Source organism: Chelonoidis abingdonii, chromosome 21 (genome assembly GCF_003597395.2).
Source record: "Chelonoidis abingdonii isolate Lonesome George chromosome 21, CheloAbing_2.0, whole genome shotgun sequence".
Taxonomy (NCBI): domain Eukaryota; kingdom Metazoa; phylum Chordata; order Testudines; family Testudinidae; genus Chelonoidis; species Chelonoidis abingdonii.
The window spans coordinates 15,165,049-15,179,525 of record NC_133789.1 but is presented as its reverse complement, the minus strand read 5'-3'; the positions used below and the strand labels follow the sequence as shown (position 1 = coordinate 15,179,525).

The 14,477-nt window shown below is 52.3% G+C and overlaps 1 protein-coding gene across 3 annotated transcripts in view; it reads left to right on the top strand.

Annotated features, from left to right (window-relative positions):
• Positions 1 to 13,910, top strand: part of ARHGAP27 (Rho GTPase activating protein 27) — a 78,888-nt gene extending 64,978 nt beyond the window's left edge. For all 3 annotated transcript variants that reach the window (XM_032784032.2, XM_032784030.2, XM_032784033.2), the window contains 6 exons: positions 1,805 to 1,930; positions 2,168 to 2,266; positions 3,191 to 3,268; positions 5,992 to 6,126; positions 8,361 to 8,466; positions 10,281 to 13,910. In XM_032784032.2, the coding sequence (XP_032639923.1) occupies positions 1,805 to 1,930; positions 2,168 to 2,266; positions 3,191 to 3,268; positions 5,992 to 6,126; positions 8,361 to 8,466; positions 10,281 to 10,458 (722 nt within the window). In that variant the 3' untranslated portion in view covers positions 10,459 to 13,910. The remainder of the gene's footprint in view (positions 1 to 1,804; positions 1,931 to 2,167; positions 2,267 to 3,190; positions 3,269 to 5,991; positions 6,127 to 8,360; positions 8,467 to 10,280) is intronic.
• The last annotated feature ends 567 nt before the right edge of the window (positions 13,911 to 14,477 follow it).

Below are 14,477 nucleotides of genomic sequence, written 5' to 3'. Positions count from 1 at the left end.
CCGGCCCTGGATCTGAGCAGGGCAGCCTGCTTGGGAGCAGCCCAGGGGTCTGCTCTGGCGCAGCCTCCAGGCCGAGTCTGCCTGGGAGCTGCTGGTTGTGTTGCCACCGAGCTCGTTGTCTGCTCAGCTCAGTCCAGGCAGAGCTGCATTAACTACCCAATGTCCCTTGGTAAGGTGCAGCTGAGCAGCAGTGTAGATGCGCTAGTAACATGCAGCGAAGGCGGAGGGCCAGGTTCTGTGCTGGGACACAGCCCAGAAGGTGTGGGAGTGCTCACCACCTGGAGCCTGGGCCAAATGGCTTCTTGGGCAAGTTAGAGCAGCCTCTACATAAAGCAGCCTTCATGGGGTGGCTCTGCAGCCCCTGATCTCGGGAACCCCAAGTTCTATGGCTGTTCCCAACCCCCACTTGCCCAGGCCTTGCAGTGGGGCAGTGTAGGGTGGTTGTAACTTGGAAAATTCTCCCCCTGCCTTGGAGACTTGCATACAGCCCATATGTACTGCCTGAGCAGGTGCAGCATCGGCCCCACAGCATGCCCCGTGCATTGCAGGGCAAGCTGGCTGAAGGGCACAGATGGCAACATGAATGCGAGCTGGGTCCCCCATCTCCTCTGGCTGCCTGTCATGAGAGCGGAACGAGAATGGGGTTCAGTGGGCAGGGACGGTGCTGGCACCTGGCAGCACCAGCCTTGGGGTGGTAACATCCCCGCAACAGGACTCTCTCTAACATAGAGTTTTCTTTCTGGTATAAAGCAAAGAGGGGCAGTGCAGCTGGTCACCCAGGCAGACTGAGACCAGAGTGGGGAGCTGGCAGGGACAGCGCCAGCCTCTTTCCAGTGGGGAGGGGCTGAGGTGGACTAGACCGAAAATTAGGGGGGCTGTGCAGAACTGCAGAAGTAAGGGTGGCAATGCCATACCATGCCACCCTTACTTCTGTGTAATGTTTGGCCTTTGTGCAGGGAGGGGACCTACCGGGAGGGCTAAGCCAAATTTTGGGGTGGCTACAGTCCCCCCCCAGCACTGCCTCTGGGAGCTGGTCAGCTGTGATGGCCGTGGGGTGGCGATGCAGAAGGATGGTGCTAGTTAGGGGTTGGGGGAGGCTGCAAGAGGCAGTGAATGGGGGGTGATGGACAAGTCCATTTGCCCGGAGTTTGTGTCTCCCAGCAGGCAGGTGGGCAGAGAGAGAGAAGCCCATGTGTGGCACCTGCAGCTGGGCAGGGACGTGCCCTTGGGGCACCCACCCCTGTTCGTGGGACTCAGATCCCCAAGTGACAAGGGCCAGATTAGCACCCGAGGCAGGAACAAGCCCATATAGCAGGGCCTGGGTGTTCATCCTGAAGGGCTCTGAGATCCCTGCTGCAATCTCCTGCGTTCAAAACCAGGGGCACTTCAGCAGAGAGATGTTGCGCAGACGCCACAGAGCTAGACTGTGCGTGCGTGAAATCCCCTGCTCCTTGGCCCTTGGTGCGAGGGATCGAGCTTCCCCCAGAGGAGAGCAGGAAATAGGGGACACCCTCTTCTTCCTCTGCTGCTGCACCCGCTGCCCAGAAACTCTCAGCCAATCCCCAGCTCTCCCTGCCTGGAGAGTCGGCGGCAGGGGGAGCTCCAGGGAAAGGGCATCCCTAAGCCAGGGTGGCTGGGAGTGGAGGGGAAGTGCTCCTGCAGTTAGCTGTGCTACATCCAGGCATCCTGTCAGCAGCCCATTTGGGGGCTGTGGGGGGAGATTCCTTGTCTGTGCCCAGAACGGTGCCTGTCTCCTCCCTGCTGGGGCCTCTCACGGTGAAATGCTCTCTCTTGTCTCCCGCAGCCTCTGGGCCGGCGGCCTATAGCCTGGGCTCTGAGAGCGACACCAGCAAAGTTCGGAACAGGCTGCGAAAGCTCCTCCAGAAACGGCCCCCTCTGCAGTTCCTGCGGGAGCGAGGGTACATTAAAGGTACAGGCTGGGCGGGGCACTTTTGGGGATGCTTTCAGGGGCGGGTGCTTACGAGAAGAACAAACCCTTCTTCCTAGCCAGGAAACCCAAACCTTGCAGCCACAAGCAAAGCTTATCCCCCAGCACAGCTGTTTGAGGTCCCCAAACCGGCGATCCAGGGGGGCAAATCATCCTGATCCTCTGGCAGAGCCCCAAGTTACCTGCCTAAATGTCTGGGTTTGTTGGTTTGTTTTTCAGACCAAGTGTTTGGCTGCTCCTTGCAAGCGCTGTGTGAGCGGGAGCACCGTACGGTGCCGTGGTTTGTGCAGCAGTGCATCCAGACGGTGGAACACAGAGGTATCCTCTCCAAATCCTCCAGTAAAGAGCAGGGGGCGAGAGAGCCCCTAGCCAGCCCCTTCCATGCTCCAGGGCTCCCAGCCCTCGGGGAAGCACAGCCCTTTCTGCAGTGAGTAACCAGCCCTGACTGCACCATCTGTGCCCCTGCAGCCCCTCCCAGCGTTAGCTGGTGCCCTCAGGCCTAGATGGGCTACAAGAAGTGGCTGCAGGCTCAGGGGTGGTTAGTTTCCCAAGAAGCATCCCACAAACTGACTAATGGAGCAGCTAATTGCTATTAGCATCTGGCTTCTGAATTCTTCATCTTGAGGCGTGGTTCAGTCTGGGTTTGTAAAGCAAGCTGTTAGGGTGTGTCTGCATGTACCCTCCCACCTTAAAAAGTAGGCCCTAGGAGAAGCAGAACAGAAAGCAGCACAGCAGTTTCTAAACTGCTTTTCTTGACTCTCTCTTTCGAATCTGTGTGGCCCTGCTCCCCTCTCAGTTTCTGCCGCAACCGCTGCATCCCAGTGCATTGCTCCCTCCCCCAAGGCAGGCTGCAAGTGTGAGCCATGTCTGGGGCTCGGAGGGCCCCTGCTTCTCGAGTACCCCACTGCATTCCGCTTTGTAAGGAACAGGGCAGAGGCCCAAAAGAGCTTGGGGCCACGCTTCCAAATGTTTAGCACCTGCAGCCTGGGCCAGGTTTCCCAAGCAGGTCGGATGCTGAGCACCCCTGGAAATGCAGCAGTAGGCATGAGCACTTGTGCAAATCTGTCACGTCCTTGGAGAGTGCTGGCCCTCCTAGCACCTGTGGGGCATGACGTTCTCTACACACTGGGCTTGCTTTATGTGTGAATCTCTGTCGCAGCGTCTCTCCAGCTCCTTGTTGGCATATTCCTGTTGTCCAGCTGCAGGGTGACTAACTGGTAGTTTTGGTCCCTGATCTAATAGGTTTGGACATTGATGGACTTTATCGAATAAGTGGAAATCTGGCAACTATACAGAAACTGCGCTACAAAGTGGACCACGGTAGGCCTGCTTTCAGCTGGTTAGCTGCAGATTTTTACCATCTAATGTCTTTAAATAAAACAAGCCTTTGACTTTTTAAAATCTTTTTCTCATTTAGAAAGGTGAGAAGATATAGAATCAGGTAAACTGGTAATGCTTTGAGAGCCTGTTGGTCGTTTGTCACCAGAATAGCGTGTCCCCAAGGTAAAAAGGATGTTGAAAAATTGGAGAGAGCTCAGAGAAGAGTTACAAGGATCATTCGAGAACAGCTGGTTGGGAGTTTTCCAATGAAACGGGAAATGGAAACTGAAAATTTGAGTTTTCATTCCAGGTTGGAATTAACTTAAAAAAAAAGTGTCAGAATTCCCCACCGAACAGAAATTCAGAGTTTTAACAGCTCTAGATTCAAAATCTGGAAACCTGCCTCATGGAGAGAGAGCTTCTTTACCCTCTCCAACTAGCTTATGAAAGAGAAGGCTAAGAGAGAATTTTTTACTCCCAGCCTCCAAGGGCCGGCTCCCATTTAGATACCACAAGATATGGTCCCATTTTAGAAGAGCTCTGCACATTGAGCTTCTCCCAAAAGGAGTGAAAGTTTCTGAGCGCCAAAGGCTCTTTAATCCTGCAGACAAAAGTACAGCAAGGTTCAGTGGGCGGAGGCTGAAGACAGAAAACCCCAACTGGAAATTGGGTGCCCATTGTTAATGGCAAAGGTAAATAAGCATTGGAACAACTGCCCTAAGGGTGCGCTGGGTTCCTCCTCGCTTGGAGTGTTAAGGGCTGGCGTTTCTCTCAACTTCTCCTTGAGCAAGAGAGAGAAACAGGCTCAATGTCTCTGAGGCTTTCTGATCATGTTACACAGGAGATCAGACTAGCTCTTCATGGTCTCTTCTAGTCTTAAAAATCTGTGGCTGAGATCCTGTGCCCATTGAAGCCAATGGGAGTTTTGTCACTGACTTCAGTGAGGGCAGGATTTTGCCCTATGAGTCTGTGTTGGTTGTAAGAACTGCCAAGTAGAATGTGGGATAGACTCTGGGCCCCACACCCCAAGCCCTGTGTTTTGTTTGAACACACAAAGTGAGCCAGTCTCCACAGGGGGCTATTGGTGATCTCGGAGCAGTCTCCTGCCAAGTGGATACTAAAGGGTTTTGCCAGACTAATATGGGAGAAGCAGCTTGTTCCTGCTCTGTTCCCTTTTCTCTTCCCTCCCTCTTAGCTGCCCAAGGGTTATCATTTGAGGGGGAGGGAGGTGGTCCCTTAGTTGTCTCTTAGCCGAGCAGACGCACCTCATGAGCACTGTGGAACCAGCAGGACCCTCCTTCAGATGGGTTTGTAAGAACTGGGGGAGAAATCAGTGTCAGGTATTGCAGCAGTGAAGCGTCTCCCTGGCTCTGTTCATCCGGAGGTGAGCTGTGGATTGCAACAGCGCCCAGAAGATCAGGATCCGACTGCACTAGAAGCTGCACACACACAGAAAGAGGCACTTTTTAGATACTTTGCCCACAACATACCGGGATCACTTAAACTATCATTGAATTGCAGTCACCTCTGGGGTAGAATTTGGTCACTTGCTTAGTTGTACTACTGCCTAACAGTTTAGGGACAGGAGGTGAAGAAGAAATTATCCAATTGAAACTCCATGAGGAATTTAAAGAGACAGTGTGATTACAGGAGTTAGCGATCCCTGTTAACCCTGTTCCTCCTATCGAAAGAGCTGTGGGGCTAACACATGGTGGGAAGATTGGTTTTATACCTCACTTGAAAAATGTAGCACTTCCGTAGCACAGCACCCTTAACACACACCGATACAGGACAGTCCCGGCTCAGGGTGTATCTACACTGCAATCCAAGGAGTGAGTGCAACACTGGTAGACATAACTGTGCTCGCACAGCTAAGTACAGCCATGTAGACACGATGGCACAGGCTGTCTAAGCAGACCGGGGACCCTACGTACGGACTCGCATTGCTAGTCTCTGCTGAGCCTGTGCCATCGTGGTCACACTGATGTTTTTAGCCTTGCTAGTGCAGGTAAAGCTGGAGTGTGTACGTTTACACGTGCGGAAATAGCACCTCAGATGCAGTGTAGACGCACCCTCTGAGGGAAGTTGGCCTGCTAATGGATCACCAACATCCCCTGGAGTTTCTCTAGAGATCTCCTGTCCGAGTGCTGAGCAGACCCAGCCTGGCTTCATCTGAGAGCTGACGAGGTTGCAGGCAGTAAATTGTACATTTAATCCTCCTCTGTTGTTAAACTCTGTGAGGTCTCCAGTGATGCAGAGACAACTTCCAGGAAATGGGCTCCACCAGGGAGGGCCAGCATTCTACTCCTGTTTGGATTCACAGAGATTAAGGCCAAAATGGGCCATTCATCCAGGCTGACCCCCTGCTAGCACAGGCCAGACACCCTCGCCCCATCACCCCATGTTGAGCCCAGTAACTTGTGTGTGGCTAAAGCATCTTCCAGTCTGAAGCTGCAGACATCAAGAGTCAGAGACTCTCCCCCTTCCTTCAGTAGCTTGATCCAATGGCTAAGCCCCTCGCTGGTAGAAATGTGTATCTGACACTTCCTTCCCCCTTTGGACTACCAAAGAGCACAGTCACCTCTGTGCCCTGAGCTTGCATACATGTGTGCACATCAGGGCCCAGGACGGCCTGACTTGACACAGATCCATAAATGGCATGGAGCAAGCCCCTCCCACCCCAGTATCAGACATTGGCTAACCTACCTGCCTCCTTCCCACAGAGGAACATCTGGACCTGGATGATGGCCGGTGGGAGGATGTCCACGTCATCACGGGGGCTTTGAAGCTCTTCTTTCGGGAGCTGCCAGAGCCGCTCTTCCCATTCAGCTACTTTGACAAATTCATCACTGCGATAAGTAAGCGACAAGAGAAGCTACGGCCTGTCTGATACCTGCAGTGTGGGTGGCGGCCAGTCCTCCACCCAGCAGGGCTGTGCTCATTTGGATTTCCTGAGCCCCTTCACTCCGCAGTTCAGCCCCAAAGCCTGGCCCCATCTCCCCAGCCAAGACACAAGAGCAGACTCTGAAGGGATCTCTCCTATTGGTACAGTTATGCTGTGACTGGGAGATGTGATATCCAGTGTGGGTAGGTAGACACGCACTAGCTCTCTGCGAGATAGCACCTAAAAATAGCAGCATGGACACAGAGGCATGAGTGGCAGCTCGGGCTAGCATTCCCGATGGCTCCATGTCTAGTTGGCAGCCGGTATCAAGCAGAGTGCCCCAAGGGTCAGTCCTGGGGCCAGTTTTGTTCAATATCTTCATTAATGATCTGGAGGATGGCGTGGACTGCACCCTGCAGCAAGGTTTGAACGATGACCACTAAACTAGGAAAGTTGTAGATACGCTGGAAGGTAGGGATAGGATAAGGGGAACCCAGACAAAATAGAGGATTGAGCCAAAATAAATCTGATGAAGTTCAACAAGGACAAGTGCAGAGTCTGCACTTGGGATGGAAGAATCCCATGCACTGCTACAGGTAGGACTGATGGCTAGGGCAGTGCTGCAGAAAGGACCTAGGGGTTACAGTGGACGAGAAGCTGGATATGAGTACAGCAGTGTGCCTTGTTGCAAGAAGGCTAATGCATTTTGGGCTGTATAATAGGAGCATTGCAGCAGATGAAGGGATGTATCATTCCTCTCTATTCAAACATCTGGAGTACTGATCCAGATTTGGGCCCCACACTACAAGAAGGGATGTGGAAAAATTGGAAAGAGTCCAGCGGAGGGCAACAAAAATGATTAGGGGCTGGACACATGACTTCTGAGGAGAGGCTGAGGGAAGGATTGTTTAGTCTGCAGAAGAGAAGAATGAGGGGCATTTGATAGCTGCTTTCAACTACCTGAAAGGAGTTCCAAGAAGGATGATCTAGCTGTCACTCTGTGTAGCAGATGACAGAACAAGGATAATGGTCTCAAGTTGCAGTGGGGGAGTATAGATTGATGTTAGGAAAAGCTTTCATTAAGAGGGGGTGAAGCAGTGGAATGGGTTCCCTAGGGAGGTGTGGAATCTCCATCCTTAGAGGTTTTTAAGGTCATCTTGACAAGCCCTGGCGGGATGATTAGTTGGGGATTGTCCTGCTTTGAGTAGGGATGGACTAGATACCTCCTAGTCCCTGCAACCATGACATTCTATGATTCTTGTATCCCCAGTACAATAGGGGGCAGCTAGCCTGAGCCTCGGCCTGCTGCGCACAGTGAACCAGCCTTTTTAGTGCATGTGGTGTACCTGAGCTTGGTGGGGAATTACACCTGCCCCATGCAGACGCATGCTAAGACATCATAGGTTTTTGAACTGAGAATGCTGGTGCCCACTCAGCACAGACCCCCATTCTGGACACTTGCCATTCTGAAAATGGCTCCGTGTTATGGAGCCATCCAACCAGCTCTGCTTTCATAGCTGAGCTGTGATTTGTTGAGGAGGATGCATGAGAAGCACAGGGAAGGTTAAAGCCCTCTGCAGCCTCTGTTTGAGTTACAAGGCCAGAGAGGTAGGCCTGGCTGATTTGGACGTGGGCCAACAGACCCAGCCTGGGTTCTGTGACTTGTGCCAGAGCAGTGGGCTGAGAGTCCAGGCAGGGTTTGAACTGCTGTTCATGGGAGTAGCTTGGTACAGTCACAGCCTTTCATTGGCTGCATGGCAAACCCAGAGCCACACCAGAGATAAATGATTTCTGGCCCACAGGCTGTCCTGGACCAGGATGTAGCACCAGCCAACTTGTTTCCCGGGGGGAAGATGTGATTTCTGTATCTAGCTACTTGTCAGACGGTCCCACCCCCCATAATGTCTGAGCACAGCAAGAGCATGAGTGGATTTATCCTTGGAACTCTGAGGTGGTGGTGGTGTCCCTGGGCAAATCACATAGGGGCAGATCCTCACCCGGTGGGAATCGCTATAGCTCCAGCAATTTCAATGGAGCTGTGACAACTTGCACCAGCCCCACATCTCTCCTCGAGGTCACATGGCCAGTCGGTGGCAGAGCCAGACGACAGTCTAGATCTCCTGAGTCCTAGTTCAGGGTCTCCCACCCCTGTGCTCTGATGCCCAGTCCTGATGAGGTGGAATGACCTGGTTTTCCATCTGGTTGTAGAAATACATGACCAGGCGAAGCGCAGCAGGTGCATCCGTGACCTGGTGTGTTCCCTACCTGAGGTCAGCCATGACACCATGAAGGTTCTCTTCCAACACCTCTGCCGGTGAGTTCTTGCCCTGATACCCAGGTCTCTCTATGTGCACGGATCTTCGTGCTTTGATCTGCACAGTCCCCAGCCATTCATGTAATTCTCCTCTATGTCTGAACACGGCCATCAGGAGCAAGGGAGGCCAGAGATCACTGCTCCTTCCTGAGCACTAATCCTGCTGGTCTGTGCAACTTCCTTTCCCTTGACTTTCATTAGCAGTGTTATGAGGCACTCATCCCAGCACGTGCCACCCTGTACCATAGTGCTGGACTGGAGTAGGGGAGAGAAGGCAGCATGGTGCTCATGGCCGTAGGGGCCTGGTGCTACCCTTGGCAGGTATATTGGGGCAGATCTTCCAGAGTACAGTGCAGTCTGAGGAAGCCAAATCTAGTGGCAGGACCTTGGAAGGGGAGAAGAAAATTAAGTTACTGCTGGTTTCCTTTGTACCCATGTGCCTTTCCCTGATAGTCTCCTCGGGGAGGGAATTTTCACCCTTGGTCTTAGCCTTGGCTCCTGGAAGACCCTTCCAAACTCCCCTGGCCATGCCCCTTATAAGGTTCTTCCTCAGCTCAATTGTTGTGCTGTGGGACTCTGCAGACTGCTCCCGCCCTTCTGGGTTTTAACAGCCTCTCCCGCTGCAGGATGCTCAGCCAGAGTTGGGTGGAAAGCAGGGGGAGGAGGGATTTTACTTAGAGCAAAAACAAAAAACAATTGTTGTAGCGAAATGTTCTGTGGAAAATGTCGATATTTTTCTTTTTCAGTGAAAATTTGAATGGCAAAAAATTATGTTCAAAACCCAAAATATTTTGTGCCTCATTGAGTTATAATTTATGGTCCCTTTCTCTTCTGTAGGTAGGGGTCTACTTAAATCATGGAGAAATCAGACATTTTTCGAAGGTTTGTCATGGCATAAATAGCAAATTTTGTGGATGTGTTACACGTCTGCAAAATTTGCTATTTATGCCATGACCAACTCAAAAACTGTGATTTTCTAAGCAGCATTTCTCAAACTGGGAGTTCCAACCCAAAAGGGGGTTGCAAGCCCATTTTAGGGGGCTTGTGGTATTGCCACCCTTACTTCTGTGCTGCTGCTGGTGGCGACGCTGCCTTCAGAGATGAGAGCCCAGCCAGCAGCTGATGCTCTCTGGCCACCCAGCTCTTAAGGCAGCACACAAGTAAGGGCGACAATAGCCTACCATGCCACCCTTACTTCTGCCTATTGCCGGCAGTGGCACTGCCTATAGTGTAGGGTAAAAAGCACACAAAAGACAAGATTTCACAGTCCGTGATGCCATTTTCATGGCCACAAATTTGGTAGACTCCTGTCTATAGGCCAAGCTCCCTGGTTGGACTACTTCTCCCACAATGCATCGTGGTCTGCCCTCTTGAATAGAAGAGGCAGTACATAATGGGAGTCCCTGGCTGTGATGCATCATGGGAGTTGTAGTGTGGTTGAGGAGCCTCCTGCTGGAAGAGAATGGGGTCTTGAGGCAACCAAATTACAACTCCTATAGACATCGCAGCAGAATTTTTGCATTGAAATATTTTGGTTTTCGGGCATTCACTTTTCTGTGGAAAGCAGACATGTCCTGTGAAAAAATTCATTTAGTCAAAAACCCAACTTCCCATCAGAAAACAGTGGATGAGCCCTGGGATCACTGGGTTCCTTCCTTTGCTTGTTGAGCCCTGATCCCCTGGCACTGCCATGCTGTGCTGGATTCACGCCAGGCATGGTTCTGGTCTCAGCCCATTCCTGTCAGGTGCAGCATTCATCAGAGTGAGAGATGCCCCTGGCAGTTTCCAATCACTGGCTGTCCTTCTCCCTCCAGTGTGATCGACTACAAGGAGCAGAACCGGATGTCTGTGCAAAGCGTGGCGATTGTGTTTGGCCCCACTCTCCTGAGACCAGAGACCGAGGAAGTAAACATGGCAATGCACATGGTCTTCCAAAACCAGATAGTGGAGCACATCTTAAATCAGTACAGCTACATCTTCCCAGACAGCTAAGCTGGGTGGCGAGCCAGAGCCAACAGTGAAAGCAAGGAGCAGAGTCCCGGGGCTGGACCATGGCGGCTGCTAGTGTGTGACACTGAATTGTCCCAGCCTGGACTACAGACAATGGTGGCGACAGTCCTTAATAAATTGGCAATGCTGACGCTGGACTGCAGCTGCCTGGGATGACTTTGTGCCATTGGCCACTGGAGCCATGTGACCAGTGCACCTCCTTTAGAGATGGGAAAACAGAGTCAGAGAAAACAGGCACCAGATCAGTCATTCTGCAAAACACTCCTGCTCACCAGGGTTGGTACCAGGCTGTTCTCCAGGAGAACGGCCCCAGGAGAGCACAGGGCCTCTGAGCTTTCGGCTGTCCAGCTGCTGAGAGGGGAGGGTCCTCCATCAGGCTGTGCACTTTCACTTCGCTACAAGTGAAAGCAGCCCAGGCAGGTACTGGAGAAGGAGCTGGACAACCTACCAGATAGTGAAGTGGGGACAGCATGAGCTGTCCACCTCATGCCTGCACCACTGGAACAGCCAGCAAGAGCTGCGCCAGGGCCCCTCTCCCACACAGCTCTCACCACGCTCTGGGCCCTGGTGCTGCAGCATCAACCTCCATGTGCCCGTCTGCCCCTCAGCCAAAGCAGCCCCTGGGACCCCTGACCAGAACAGCATGTTATGCACACCGCCCTGCAGCGCCTCCGCTGGGCTCCAGCCCAGGTGTCACGCAGCCCGGCTCCCTGCATGCCTGAGCACCTGCAGCCAGTGGGGGATGAGCCCTTAATGCCCCCGAGGTTGTTATAGTGCTGAGAAGCCTAGACACAGGTTCTCAAAAGAGCTCAGCTTCCAGGGAGAGCAAGAGCAGCCTCCCCCTCCCCCTCTGCCCTGTGGGAGTGGCTGAGCACACCCCTAAGTGCCTTGCTCCCTCTCCCCTCGCCTCTCCCCCGCAGTGAGCAGCAGCGTAGACCACCCCCCCACACATTGAGCCCTGGTCTCCGCAGTCCCACTCCAAGCCCATGTCCCCCCCAGCCTAGGCTGTGTTACTGAGATGGGAGTGGGCTCTGGTGCTAAGACAGCTTGGAGCTGGTGCATGCCAAGGAGGGGGCTGAAGTCAACCAACCAACCCGCCTGGAAAACTCCCCTTTTGTTATTAAAAGGAGCCTGCCCCCCTCCCCTCGCAGCTCGCTCTCCTCCAGGGAAACCGCTCCAGTTCTGCAGGCTCCTGCCCACACCTGAGTGAGGGGCTTAGTTCAAAGTCCTCTGGGTGCCTGCAGAGGCCCTGGGCCGTGCATTTAAATGGCTCACTGGCTGTTTTAGGGCATTGCCCGGGTCTCCCTGCAGCAGGGTGCCCCTGGAATTGGCAGCAATGCCTCCACACAGGCCTGCCAACATTTCAAAACATCAGACAGGGCCAACCTGTGCATGAGGCAGGGACCTGGGGCCTCTGAGCCCCACCTGGGTCAGGTTCTGCACTGCCATGGGGTGGGCAAGTATTTCTGAGCTGAATATCCATGAGCCTGGCTCCTTCTGCCTACATTGCCCAGAGCATGTCCCCCATGGAGCAGGGCTCCCCCAAACTGCTGCCTCAGAATAAGGCCTGGACTTGTCTCCCACTCCCCCTGCCCTCTCAGGCCCCCTTCTCTCTCTCCCCACCTTTGTCACCCTAACATCTGCCCCTCTCCCAAGCCCCCCCTTCTGCACCCATCCCCCACAGGCACAGCTGCCTTCATCCCTATCGCCACTGGAGAATCATGGGAGTATGCAAGAGTCATGTCCATTCACAGGCACGTCCACAAGTCCTGTCAATGCCGTGTCTATTATTTGTGTTTCAGTCACGCCCTGTTCTGCTAGGCCCTACACAAACACAGTGCAAGCAGGGCTAGTGGAGAAATGGCCGTTATTTTCTGTGAAACAAGTTCACAATATGATGGATTTTTTTTGTCAAAATTTTGTTTCCATTGGAATCAAAACATAATTTGTTTGGTTGGGGGCTTTTTTGCACTCCTGTCCTCCAAAAACACAAAAGGGGGGGGATGACCCAACAAACACTGAGAAGGTGGCGTTTTGGTTTGAATTAAACTGAATGAAAGATATTTTTTTTATTTGAACTGAAGAGTTTTCATTGGCCAGCATCAGAGGATACCAGTTTTTTTAGTGTAAACATGTGGATTGTTCAACAAGCTGCTTTTCATTGAGAAAACACTGTCACAATAATCTTCCTCCCAGCTGCAATTCTCTGAGCCTGGCCCTGCCCCAAAGCGGTCACAGTGTGAACAGGAAGAGAAACAAAGGGGATTTGCCCAAGGTCATTGGCAAGGTCAGGAAGAGAAGCCAGGGCTCTGGAGTAGCAGCCTGCATGGAAGGCGGAGAGAGGAGCCCAGGGAGCAGGAGGGAAAAGTTTGGAGGAGGCCCTCGAGAGTCAGTCTGCATGCACATGGCTGGAATGTCAGCTGCAGTTGCAGCAACTCAGCAACTAGTTCTCTTAAGTTTGATTTTAGAAACCAGGAGGCCTCTCCTGTTATTACCCAGCATGAGGAACATGAAACAGGAGCTAGTAAAATGGCATTGAGGTGAGTGGCAGTAGCCATGGGTGCTATGCCCAGCCAATAGCAAAGTCACTTGTCCACTTTCTGCCCAAGGTCAGACTAGGTGATGATACTGATCCCTTCGGGCTGGACAAAGCCTGACTCTCTCTGCAGGAACTGCCCCCTGGCTCAAGGCCAAAGGCCTTTCTTTGACAGTGGAGCTGCTGGTTCTCTTCCAAATGTCTGGTTTTGCATAGGAGTGAAGTCTGGATCTCCCATTAGTTTGTCTGGCTGTTCCTGTGTTTAGCGTGGCTCCTGATTTTACTGATTAGCCAGCTGGGGTTGAAACCTGGCCAAGTACACGGTGTGACATGGAGGAGAGTTTCTTTGGAGAGCAGGAAGAGAGCATGAGAATACCAGCCAAGGGCAGGGTGACACCCAAGACCCAGTCAAGCAATATGGTACTGCCAAATGACAGCATGCCCCCAACCCACCTCCCCACCAACACACGCACAGAAGGAGTTTCTGTGATGCACGTGGATAGGCCCACAGCCCTGTTTCTTTAGATGGAGCCACGGCAGGGCTGTCTGTGTGAAGGGCAGTGTAGCTCAGCGATAGGGTGTTGTAGTTCTAGCCCAGCTTTGCCATTGGTCTGCTATCTCATCTTGGGCAAATCACAGCACTGCTTTGTGCCTCACTTTCTCCATCTATAAAATTGGGCTAATAACAAAGGGCAAGATTTTTAAAGGCATTTAGGCACCCACATACCTTTAAAATCCTGGCCCAAAGCACTTTGAAAGCTGCAGCCCAGCAGAAGCGAGAGAGCGTAATGCTCTCAGCGCCCCAGGTGAGAGTGAGTCTTTCAGCAGCTGGTTAAAAAGCAAAGGGGAAAAAAATCATGGAGAAAAAGTAAAAATCTGTTTAGTTTCAGTTTGGGCACTTGATGTGTTTTGTGAATTTTTTTTTTTATTGGCAATTTGTGTTGAAATGTTTCATTGACCAGTTTTTGAAATAAGGAAGCGTTTGGTCGGGTCAGCCCCAGGGTGGGCTTTCCCTCCCCTTGGCCTCACCACCCAACACAAAGGGAACCGTCGGCATTTGACAAAAATTTGTTCTGGAAAATTTTTCCTTTCAAAACCAGAAAACAAGCAAAGGAAAACTGTTGATTAAAAAAGTAAAAATTCATGAAAAACATCCCTGTAGAACAAAGAGACTGGTGACGGGAACACCTTTGCCAGCTGCACCTAGCAAAAGCCATGAGGTGGGTGTTTTAAAAATACAATTTGCCAAGGGGAAGTAAGACTTTCCAAAGCTGTGTCTGGGCTGGCGGAGGGGCAGTGCACATCACATGATCTGCCAGCAGGGGCGGCGGCTTTAGACATTTCGTGCCCAAACGGGTGGCATGCCGCGGGGGGGCACTCTGCCGATCGCTGATACGCGCTTGGTGGGACCTTCCTCAGGCGTGCCTGCTCCAACGAAGAATAAGACAAATACGCACAAACAATC